The following is a 12,910-nucleotide window of genomic DNA, read 5'->3' on the forward strand; positions in this document are numbered from 1 at the left end:
TAGTGACATAATCTTGTATAGTATCAAAGTTCTTGGGATCTAACATGGTGAGATCACTATCAATTTGATATCCCCTAATCTCATCAACTTGACCATACAAGTCTTGAAACTTTTGCCAAGCATCCTTGATTAGAGTACATTTCTCAATATGAAAAATGAGATCCTTTGATACATACTTTCTTAAGGTACCAATTGCCATGATATTTTTAGTGAGCCAATCTAAGTGACCAACTGGACCAGCCTTAGGATCAGCTGGAGCAACAATAGTTCCATCAATGTAATGCGTGAGTCCTTTTTCCATAAGTTTACTCCATGCATCAATTTTCCAAGTAGCATAGTTATGTGGAGTTAAGAGAGGAAAGTTAGAAGAACCCATAGCAGCAAAAAGGAAGGAACACAAGAGCACAAAAGCGCAAGAGACACCCCCCCAAATTCACTCAATCAAAGTACCCCCCCTAAAGTGATGATTATGGCACTTTATACTTAGTGCGATTATAATGAGCCACTTGCAAAATAAGGCAAAGTCGACTTATGATGCAAATTTTAAAACTTCTCAAATGAGAGACAATAGACTTAAATCAATAGTTCAATGAATCTAACTGAGATTCAAGCAAATATACAAGTACAAAGAGAGCCAAAAATGGCCAAGATCGGAAAGTACAATTTCTACTTACAATGACATCAATTTGATAGCATCATGTGAAAGTAGATGAAAAAATACACACTTTCAAAAAAGACGGCACCTGAGAAGGATGTAGTATGACCCCAAACGAAGCCTATGAAGTTGCAAAAACTAGGATTACTCAGGTATAGTCACCAAAAACTGCATTTTCTAAAAAATCCGTGCATTAAAATCAAAAAATTTCTTCACCACTATGGAGAGCATGAAATTATAGGCCATTTAAAAAAAAATTGCACCCAAAAAGGAGCAAAAATGAGCAAGTTATGGCCATTTGAAGTTGAACTGCAAAATCAAAAAGCTCAATGAGAGGGGGGTCCAAAACTTTTCAAACCCTGCTGATGTGGTGCTGATGTCAGCAAGTCACGTGATGAAATTTGACGGCCGTATGACCGTCACAAAACTTTGCCCTCCGCTGACTGGGTGTCCGTACTGTACGGACAGGTGACGTGGCAGATGACTGTGTGTCTGTACTGTACGGATTTGCTGACCGGGCAGGCTGATTTGGCAATGTACGGAATCTAGCTGTGCAGTGTACGGAATGTTGCGTGGTAGGTTTTGTACCACGGGCCAGTGGCCGCCTGCCATGTGGTGGGCGCGATCCTCCGGTCTCGTTGACTGCCGGCGGTGGAGGTTGTGGTTGTCGGCGCTGGGTGGAGGAGCCGGCGAGGCGGCGGCATAGGTGACGAAGTCCGGCAGGTAGCTGGGCGACACTGAGGGGGCCGCTGGAGGAAGCTGTGGTCGGGGAGTGGGGGAGGTGCCGGCGACGGCGCTGTGCGGTACGAGTGGCGTCCGAACCTGCAACACCTGCAATGACAGTTACGTCGAGCACGGGGGGGGGTCTGCGGACCCCCCAAAAACTTGGTTTTTTTTTTTTTTTTTTTTTTTTTCGCTTGTTCAATTTTTTTTTGCTTTCGGAATTTTTGATTTTTTTTTTTTTTGATTTTACAATTTTTCGAAAAAAAATATTTTTAGACAAAGGAAAAAAAAAAAATTTTTTTTGAAAAAATACAATAATATTTCGAAAATCTATACGATACAAGCAAAATTGGGGAAAAAATTTTCCTCACCAAAATAGGCCGAATTTATAACCAAAATTCATGGAAACGGCCTTCTGGACGCAATGGCAGGGTCGGATCTGGTCTAGGACGCCTCCAAAAGATGTTGCTCCTCAGATCTGCCTCTTGACATCGTAATAATGCCTCTTCAAGACGAATCAATGAAGCCCCAATGGCTCTGATACCATGTTGGATTTTGCCAAGATCAAGAGCTCAATGAAATGTACAAAATAGAGACATAATATGGGACAAGAATAAACTATATTCTCATCAATAGAAATGATCAACAATAATCAACTGGATTACAAAATGTTGTTCAATAGTTACATACAATGTAGAAGAGTCTGCTTATATAGGCAAGGCTAGGGATATGTATGAGCACACAAATATGACATGTGGCTCAATAAGAAATAAGGGTAGGTAGGAAATAGGTGTGGGTAGGTAGGAGAAATAATATAATATTCCACATGAGGTGGATCACCCACCGAAGGTGGGATTATCACTCCACAATAAGTGGATATGATAGTGTAATAACAAGATCAACACCATAAAAGGTGGAATTTCTCCTACACACACTATCCCAATGTGGCACAAACACCCAAGTGTCTCATATCCAAACTACTATGAAATGCATTATCCTAAGTAAACTTAAGTAAGTGTAATAATATCCATGATGAATAATTATTTACACCAACACCCCCCCTTAAGTGCAACTTAGGGGAATGCACTTAAGTCTACAATGCAACTAAGCAATGCAAGATGGGTCCCGGCTGCTAGGCCATGTTAGGTACCCATGTACAAATGCAAATGCATGCAAACCAATGCAATGAAATCTCTCACAAAGTGGGGAAAGAGAGAAAAACCTAATGGGAAAAAACCCTGCCCCAAAAAGAGAGATGAAAGCTATGCAAGAGAACTATCATAGAAGAATGTGCGGAACAAAACCCCATGTGAGCAAAAGTCCCCCCCATATGAGAGAAGAAGAGAAGTCAAACTGTGACCCCCCCTCAATGGAGAATCTGCACCAATGATAGAAGCTCGATGTATGAAGAAACTGCTCCACGAACGTCGAACAACATTCCTCCCCTTAGGAAGAAACAAAACCAAAGGTGTATCCATGAAGTCTCCCCAATCATGAAGGGAAGATGTATGAAGAAAACTCATGATGAAAGGAATCTCTGAAAACTTCTCAAATGTCCCCATGTCGATGCTAAAAGATACCCCTTCCAAAGGTGGTAAACTGTGCCACACTACTGAAAAAGGCACTACAAGATCTACTGGAGATGGATGTAGAACATGTCCCAAAGACTCACATGTCTCCTCTAAACATAAAGAGACCTCCTCCAACTGCTCTACATAAGTATCCACAATCATGTCAACCTCGAAAGATTGATCATGTAGAGAATGAACAAGAGGGTCAGAGTGTGCCCTCACAACAATCGAAGAAGGATCATCTTCATCAAAGAGAAGATGAATGTCATCAATGATGTCTCCCAAATCTGCAATGTAGGATTCCTCAAACAAACCTGTAATATCTCTCAAGTAATCATCCCATGAATCTGAAGCTCGAAGACAATAAATATCCTGTTGCACTGAATCACATGAAGGCAAAACTGTCACACTATCTACATCATCAGGTGCAATAGATGATGTGATATCAATATGAGGAGATGAAATACAAGACTCAAGAACGGGGTCACATGTGAGAATCCCCATGTTCAAGTGTCCAAAGTTCTCCTCAAAATCTGAACCATCACAATCATATGTAGAATCATCAAATGTGAAATCATCATCATCAACAAAATCTGAAAAGGAGTATAACCGAGATGCATGATCAACCACCCCAGTTGCAATGATAGCTCTAGTCTCCATGTCTCTAATGAAAACTGAGTCAGGTGTGAACTCCACAACTCTCTTAGTTGCGCTATGTGTGATTTGATAGATAGAAAGGAGATTGTTTGTCAAGTGGGGTACACACAACACATCATTGAAGGAGTTATCCCCAATGTCAATAGATCCTTTCCCAATCACATCCATGTATGTATGATTGCCCATCAAAATCTGTGGCATGGTGCAAGGCTCAAATGTAGAGAACATAGACTGTGAAGATGCCATATGATGAGAAGCCCCTGAATCTAGAAGCCATCTCTTTGAATCATGACTGATAGTAGCACATAGAGCTTTTCCTTTTCTTGTTCCAAAAGAGTGAGTCTTTCCACTTGTAGAAGCCATGAATGCTTGCCCTTTTCCTTTTGAATGTGACGAAGTGGAAGTTGATGAATCATCCTTCTTGTAGACTTTAGGCAAATCAATGTTATGCTTTTTGATGATATGTGTAAGCTCATCAATCTTGTTAGAATGGCAATGATGTTCCTCATGACCAATCTTTTTACAATAAGCACAAGTAGGTCTCTCCCTCTTTGGTGAATTTTCTCTCTTGGAAGAGAATGAATCTCCTTGTTGTGGAGAAGATGGTGCTTTTTCTTTAGGCTTTGATTGCCATTTCTTCTTGTTTGAGTTGTCCTTTCCTTGATTTCCTTTGTTTCCTTGATTTGCCACTAATGCTTGAGACTTAGAAGCCTTAAGAATGCCCATGCTTATCAACTTAGTTTGTTCCATCATCAACAGTTCATTGAAAGCATCAAATGTAGGCATTTTGTAGCTTGAACCCATTGTCATCCTATGGGTTTGGAAACTAGAAACAAATGCTGCATATTCTTGTGGAAGCTTGCCTATCAAGTTGAATATCAATTGAATATCCTTCTTATCAATGCCACAATCTTTGAGTTGTGCCCTCAACTCATTTTCCTTAGTGACATAATCTTGTATAGTATCAAAGTTCTTGGGATCTAACATGGTGAGATCACTATCAATTTGATATCCCCTAATCTCATCAACTTGACCATACAAGTCTTGAAACTTTTGCCAAGCATCCTTGATTAGAGTACATTTCTCAATATGAAAAATGAGATCCTTTGATACATACTTTCTTAAGGTACCAATTGCCATGATATTTTTAGTGAGCCAATCTAAGTGACCAACTAGATCAGCCTTAGGATCAGCTGGAGCAACAATAGTTCCATCAATGTAATGAGTGAGTCCTTTTTCCATAAGTTTACTCCATGCATCAATTGTCCAAGTAGCATAGTTATGTGGAGTTAAGAGAGGAAAGTTAGAAGAACCCATAGCAGCAAAAAGGAAGGAACACAAGACCACAAAAGCACAAGAGACACCCCCCCAAATTCACTCAATCAAAGTACCCCCCCTAAAGTGATGATTTTGGCACTTTATACTTAGTGCGATTATAATGAGCCACTTGCAAAATAAGGCAAAGTGGACTTATGATGCAAATTTTACAACTTCTCAAATGAGAGACAATAGACTTAAATCAATAGTGCAATGAATCTAACTGAGATTCATGCAAATATACAAGTACCAAGAGAGCCAAAAATGGCCAAGATCTGAAAGTACAATTTCTACTTACAATGAAATGTGGCTCAGTAAGAAACAAGGGTAGGTAGGAAATAGGTGTGGGTAGGTAGGAGAAATAATATAATATTCCACATGAGGTGGATCACCCACCAAAGGTGGAATTATCACTCCACAATAAGTGGATATGATAGTGTAATAACAAGATCAACACCATAAAAGGTGGAATTTCTCCTACACACACTATCCCAATGTGGCACAAACACCCAAGTGTCTCATATCCAAACTACTATGAAATGCATTATCCTAAGTAAACTTAAGTAAGTGTAATAATATCCATGATGAATAATTATTTACACCAACACTATGCATATCCTGATTCTTCCATTTGGTTTTGAAACTAGCACAATTTTGAAATCCATTCAGCATGGTATATAGGTTGAATAAATCAGACGTCTAATAACTTCTTTAGTTCATCTTTGACCATTAGTGCTACTTACAGATTCATCTTTCTTAGTTTTTGCTTGACTGACTTAGCTTCTGGAGCAATAGATAAATGATGCATGATTAAGTTGGATCTATTTCAGGCATATCTACATAGGACCAAGCAAAATTGATTTTCTTTTCTTTGAAGAATCTGATAAACTTTGGTTTTTCTTCTTCTGCCAGAGATTCTGCTAGGTGTATGTTTTTAGTCGCTTCTTCTGTACCAATGTTGATTGATTGAGTGAGCTCAATCAATATGGGTGATCGCTCCTGATAATGTTTAGGAAGAGTGTCAAGTCCCCCATCCTTAGGTGCCTTAAAAAGGTTTTCACCCTTAGATGCATCCTTTATTTTTACTTTTTTGTGATCTAATGCTGCCATTGACTGGTTTTTAGCATTAGATCCTTTATTTCTTTCATTTTTGAGACTGAGAGACTTGGCACCCTCCCGATTGTAGATATCGTTACTTTGTTTTCTATTAGAGTGTTTCCGGATTGACTATACATAGGTAATAGATAATGGATTCATCATCTGGAAATATGGGTAAGTCATGGTGTTCAGGTTCATCCTGGTCTATGAGATTAGGAAATACAAGTGGTAAAGAGTCATTTGGTGGGTCGAGGTTGGCTGAAGTAAGTGTCATGATAGAGGTATTGTTAAGGTTGTCTGACATATTGGTTAAGTTAATGATATTGTCAAGGTCTTTGATGGTATTATATTCTATATATACTTGTTCATAGTGTTGTTGCTCATTTCACTTAGCTTCGTAGATATTATGTGGACCAAATTCAAGTAATCTAAACTTTGTGCCTTGTCCTTCTTGAGAAAGAGATGTATGAATAACACCTTCAAGGATATCTTTAGTAACATTTGAACAAGTTCCCCATTCATAGTCATTAGAATCATTTTTAGAATCCCAGAGTCTTTCAGTGTTGTTGACAGGTATGTTGTAAGGTGAAAAGAGATCCCTAATAATTGATACCAGTTTGGTAGTTTTCTTTGATTTGGAATTGGAGCCTACTTGTACTCTTTGCATTTGTTCATATACTATTTCTCCTTGGGGAGTAGTGATTTCTTCAGGTGGTGATTTTGCCTTCTTTTGAATAGATTCTTGGACATGGTGTACTTCCTTATAAGCTACTTCTTCTCTCTGAATAGCCAGTTCTTCTTGTAGTTTCTCTTTTTCTTGGTGTTCTCGCTCTTTCCTTATTGTTTCTTCTACTTCGTGTAGTGCCTCTTTCCATGAGTCCTCATTGTATTTCTTCTTTTCTTTCCACTGAGGTTTTTGATAATTATTCTTCTTTCACCTTGGGGGTATGTTGTGTCCATATCCCAATCCTATTTTGTCTCTAGAAAATTGTGAAGGAGGGTCCAATGGTTCTGTAATGCCTTTTTGACACTTTCCTATAGGTCCTTTACTATTTTATCCCATCCGTTGCATGATTTGGAATCCTTTTCCGTACTGTTGTGTTGGTATGGCTATCTCGAGAGTAGAAGCTCAGACTTCTTCTTCATCCTTGTAAAGCCAACTAAGGATGTCTTTCTCTTCAGATTCATGTGCTAGTGTGCCCAATTGGATAAATTTTCCATCAAACTTGGTGATGGGCTATGTTTCTTTATGTGTAGACGTAGAAGCCTTCTCGTGCATTTTTGGTGATGTTGAAAATTTGGATAAGCACATAGGTTTGAAAGAGTATTCCCCCATGCCTTTCTTTTTGATTTCCATCTTTTATTTGAAATCTATGGATAAAGATTTAAGCTTTTCTTGATGATGATCCGGTGCTGAGGAAATTTGGGCTTCCTTGTTGTGTTGAACTAGGTTGTTTTGAGCTACCCCCATAGCATTGGAATGTTGAAAGGGGATATTGTCAGCTGATATGGAAATATCTTGTCCATTATATGGGAATTTCACACACTGATGGTAAGTTGATGGTACTGCTTGCATTTCATGTATCCAAGGATGACCCAATAAAATATTGTATGGCAAGTCTATGTCTAAGACTTGGCACATAGTGTCCCTTTGTATTGGTCCTACCTGAATAGGTAGTATTACTGTTCCCTTGGATAATCTTTCTTCATCATCATATGCCTTGATGGTGATATTTTTGTATGGATCAATAGACTGCTCAGAGAAGCCTAATGCGTGGATAAGTTTTAAGGTACAAATATTGAGACCAACTCCTCCATCTATTAATACTCTTTTGACTCGATGTTTGTAGACTACTACTTCAATATGAAGGGGAGTATTATGTGAATGGCTCAAAGAGGTGTTATCCTATTCAAAAAAAGTGATATTATGAGGCCCTGTCATATGAGCCACCATGGCTTGAAATTTGTCAATATCCAGATCTTGAGGTACGTTGGTTTCAATGAGTGCTTTCTCTAAGATGTCCTTATGTTTTGGTGAGAGTTTGAGCAACTCAAGTATTGATATTTGAGCAGGATTTTTCCATAGTTGACTTACCAAATCATATTGAGTCTTGGGGAGAATGGTTGTTGTTGACGTATGTCCTTTCAAAACATATTTTTGAGCTTTGGTGGTTACATTGATCAACTCATGTTCGTGTTTGTCTTTTATTTTAATGACATTTTCTTGGTTGTCATCTATCGATATATGATTGGTGGTGTTATTGTATATGTGATTTATGTGAGCTCCTCTGGTATCGTTTGATGATCAAGCTCCATCCTTGTTGTAATTTGGAAGAGGATTTTTAAATGCATCATGATCACTGTTTGTTTTGAGACCATCAACCGTTAAATCACCTCTATCAATCATATCTTGAACAATGTTTTTAAGCCTCATGTAATCATTTGTTTGATGTCCTTTGTTTCAATGAAAATCAAAGAAGTGTGAGTAATTCCACCATGGTGGTTTGACCTGGGGTTGAAAGTTGTTTATGGCTGGTAATATGATAATCTTGTTTGCCAGAAGTTCTCGGAATGCTGATTCTAAGGATTGCCCTAATGGTGTGTAGATGTGTCTATTTGGGAAATTGTTGGTGTTATCCCATTGATTTGGATTAGTTCCTTGATTAGTTTTGTTTCATGGGGCATTGTTGTTGGTATTTGGATTGGAAGGTCCCTGATTGGTGTTTAGCAGATAAGTGTTAGTGCCTTGGTTAACACCCTTTTGAGTTTTGTTAGCTTGCAGATTACCTGATAAAACCAATACTAGTTGTTTGGAATTCATGTCATTAGCATCAGTTCCTCCTTCATTAACAATATTTTTGTTTCTCATCCAAAATAGGGATTTGTTGAAAGTGTTGTTATTTTGGTTGTTAAAGTTTGTCCTTCCTTAAATAATTTTAGAGTTCCTTTCTTGATACAGGATTCCTTTACTTGGATGTCGATCTCAATTAGTTTTTCAAAAGATGGGATGCACTAGAGCTTGAGTTGATAGCTCATCTCAGTATTTAGATTGTCAATAAAGATTTCCATCTTTTCTTTTTGAGGTCATCTCGAGGATACCTTGAAACCATACGTCTCCACCATTGTAAAAAAACCATGAATGTTTCATTGTTTTTTTGTTTGGTATTACATACATCCAACATTGTGATTATGTGTTAGATATTATAGGAGTATTGTGTGATAAAATTGTTAACCAACTCTTCGAAGGATCTGATGGGAGGTGTAAGTTTAGGCAACCACTCCATTGTTTGCCCTCCCAAACTTCTTGGGAATAGCCTCATTAAATAAGTGCCATCATGAGAAAATTCAAGGCTCATGGTACAAAAATCCTGAACATTATCGCGGAGATCACTCTTACCATCATACTTATCATATTTGGGAATACAAATTCAAGACTAGTCCACATACAAATGGGCCTCTTGGTACAAGTTATGAAGTTATATTTAATAGCTCAACTTCCCAAGGGATGTTCCATTGTTCTCTATCTCACAAGACCCCTCAAGCCAATGCCTTTTCTCTCAGATGACTGAGCAAAGTGACTTAGGGATGACAATCATGAGAATGAGGGATGCTTGATCAATCTAACATGAATGGAATCTAGATATGAATGATATTAAATGTAGCATGAATTAAAATAACATGTATATGATGATAAGATGAAAGGATTAGTAAAAGAACTATCCTAACATGATACACCAGCCTAATATGATTATTATGATAATGGAAATTCTTATTAGACAATTTATATTAAATGAGAGAGACTAAATGCTTGATAAAAATGAGTATAGACTAGATGCATAAAACCTGGATCTCAAAATGGAGGAATGGGGGCTTTTTCATAGGGAAAATAGGGCAATGAATGGTCAGGATTGGATGATCTTATCAAGGGTTAGGATTGAAAGTTATCAATCCATGTTTACAATGCTCAACAATGAAATGGTGACAATTGTCAATAAAATATTTTTTGAGAGGAGATGTAAGAAGCATTAAATGCTTGAAAAGACCTCATGGTTACCTTAGAAGGTAAGGGTTAAGCTTAGGGTAGGGTTATCCATTGGATAAAGCTTTTACCCAAAGGATAAATTCTTGTGCAAGGGTTAAAGGGATAACCAATGGTAAAGCCATGAATGCTTGACAAGACTCCTAGGTTAGATGAGGGTTGAGTTAGAGAGAAAGTCTCTAATCATGCAAGAAGGTTGAGTTAACCATTAATGGTTTGGAAGACTTTCAAGGTTAACTTGTTGAAGACACAAAGCCTTTAATGGTTTTCAAAGACTTTGGGGTTTTGAGAAGTGACTTCCCTTTGTTTAGGGATGTGACAATATTTAGTAGATGGGTTAGGCTTATTTATAAGTGATTTGAAGAATATAGAAAGGGGGTTAGAGAGACAAGTGGGATATGTAGGAGAATGCAAGTGGAGGATAAAAATAAAATTATATTTATTTACTTGAAAGGAATAATTTAATTAAATGTAAATTTAATTAAAACGGGAGAAAGGGAAATTAATTAAATAAAGTGATTTATTTAATTAAATGTTATGAAAGGCTTAGGTGAATTCAAGTAAATAAATTAAATAATTTATTTAATCAAATAGATGAATTTGAATGATTTAATTAAATAGAGGAATGGGTTAAAATGAATATTAAATATTCACCTAGGAAAGTGGTAATTTTTATACGTCTACAGTAGTATTTGTTGTTGGCATTATTGGATGAATTGATTATGTGTTGCATTGATTCTTTTTCATTGATGTCAATACTATTTGTTTTGGTTATCGGTGTTACCGACAAAAGAGACTATCTGTTAGACACTTCTGACATGTTTGGATCTATGGAATGTGATTTGTTACATGTGATACGTGCTTCTGGAGTATGTATTGGTCAAATGGTATTGACTTAGTAACCAGATGCTATCATACACTCTTGTAAACCCTTGCTGACATTGGTTCAAGGTTTAACCGACGGAGCTTTCACTAAGGGATCTTGACAGGATGCATAATTGGTGTTGGTACAGTTTCTACATGGCTTTCAGGATGCTGGAAAATGTTCTTTGATCGTGCTTCAACTGTTTGAAGACATTGCTTTGTTGTGGTGGACCTAGAATACATTTGGTGCCTATCTAGGTTATGAACCGATATCATGTTAAGGTGTACTCTACACATTACTGAGATGTTTCGAGATGATTTATGGATTTTTTATTGTTGTTTTGGTCTTAAGTTGACATGGCATATCATTGTAATATGGATTTATGTAATGATCTTATTGTAATATCTTTTAGGTGGCTGACCTAATTGGCCTAGGTCTTAGGGTGGGTATAAATGATGTAAGATCTCATTGCAATAATGCATCCTGGTCGTGGAATGTAATATCATATGCGAAGGAGATTTAGTCGATCATAGCTAGTTGAATTGGGATTAAGGAAGAGGTCAAAGGCCTCTGATATTGAACTTAACTAGGATTATAATCAGGCATGGTAGATGCTATCTCTGGTAGTTCACTATACTGGATTGTTGTCTATTTATCTTGATGTAGTTGTTGCCTCTCTATAGTCAATGAGACTCTTTTGTAATGAGTAGTATGCTCTAGGAAGTGTTCCTTCATGCATGTGTATGCCACTCATTGTAACACATACTTTCTATAGAAGTGTCATCTGAATGTGGGTAGGCTTCCCACCGTGGTGTTTCCCTTTTTGGGTTTTCCACATACAAATCATGGTGTTATGTGGTATGATTTATTTCCATTGATTATCTGTTTAATTGTTAAGTTATATTGTTTACCAGCATCTATTTTTTCTTTACCAATACTTAATCTAGTTAAAGGGTATTAAGTGGATTAAATGAAATAATTTGTTAATAGTTGATTCACCTGCTCCCTCCTAGTTGTTCACCGATTGTTCTAATAATTGGTATCAGAGCTTTAGTCCTCTTTTGGATAATCTTAACTACTTGAGGTAGATCCTATGGCAGCTAACACTTCTAATCCACCAGAAACTATTTTCAAAAGAGAAATCCCTAAGCTTGATGGAACACATTATAGGATATGAAATACTGAGAAAGGACACACACCTTATGATCCAACATATTACAATCCTGCTACTGTAGACTTGGACAACAATATTGAAAATGATTGGAGAGCTAGTGAAGCCCTCTTGTGTGCACTTACTGATCAATAGATCATGGGAGTAAATGATAAATCATCAACTAAGGTTATGTAGGATAAATTGAAAACTGTGAATGAAGGTGATCCTACTATAAAAATTATTAAACTTGATGGTGACTGGGTAAGATATGAAAACTTGAAGATGGAAGATAGTGAAAGAATTGTTGTGTTTATGGAAATAGTAAATGAGATTGTTATTGGAATTCAATATTGTGGAGGATATGTAAGTGAAGATGAAATAGTTTTCAAATTCTTGAGAGCCTTTCCACTAGCTTACAAGATGAAGGCAACTACAATTAATGAGTTGAGGACAATGTCTAACTCTTTAGTGAACAAAGACATTTTGATTGGGAAATTATCTTCTTTTGAGATTGAAGAATTTGGATCTTCTAGAGTTGTAAAGTCTGAACCTTCTTTTCATGCATCATCATCATCATCTACTGGCAAAAGTGATTAGAAAGTCCTATATGCAAAATAATTAGAAGATATGAGAAAAGAAGACGAAGAATTTGAGCAACTTGAAGCCTTATTTACTAGAAGAGTACCTAAAGGTCTGACAGGAAGTAAGTATGAAGGAAATAACCTTTTAAATGTTTTTCATGTAATAAGATTGGCCATTTTGTATCTAGATGTCCTGAAAAGAATGAAAGGTTTGAGGAAAGAGTTAAGAAATCATTTAAGCCTAACAATAA

General features: G+C 37.1%; 1 protein-coding gene across 1 annotated transcript in view; it reads right to left on the reverse strand.

Annotated features, from left to right (window-relative positions):
- Window positions 1–12,910, reverse strand: part of LOC131874315 (uncharacterized) — a 156,616-nt gene that overhangs the window by 21,932 nt on the left and 121,774 nt on the right. The window contains exon 3 of the mRNA XM_059217628.1: window positions 1,073–1,486. Within this exon, the coding sequence (XP_059073611.1) occupies window positions 1,073–1,486 (414 nt within the window). The remainder of the gene's footprint in view (window positions 1–1,072; window positions 1,487–12,910) is intronic.

Source organism: Cryptomeria japonica, chromosome 3 (assembly GCF_030272615.1).
Source record: "Cryptomeria japonica chromosome 3, Sugi_1.0, whole genome shotgun sequence".
In the NCBI taxonomy this organism is placed as follows: Eukaryota; Viridiplantae; Streptophyta; class Pinopsida; order Cupressales; family Cupressaceae; genus Cryptomeria; species Cryptomeria japonica.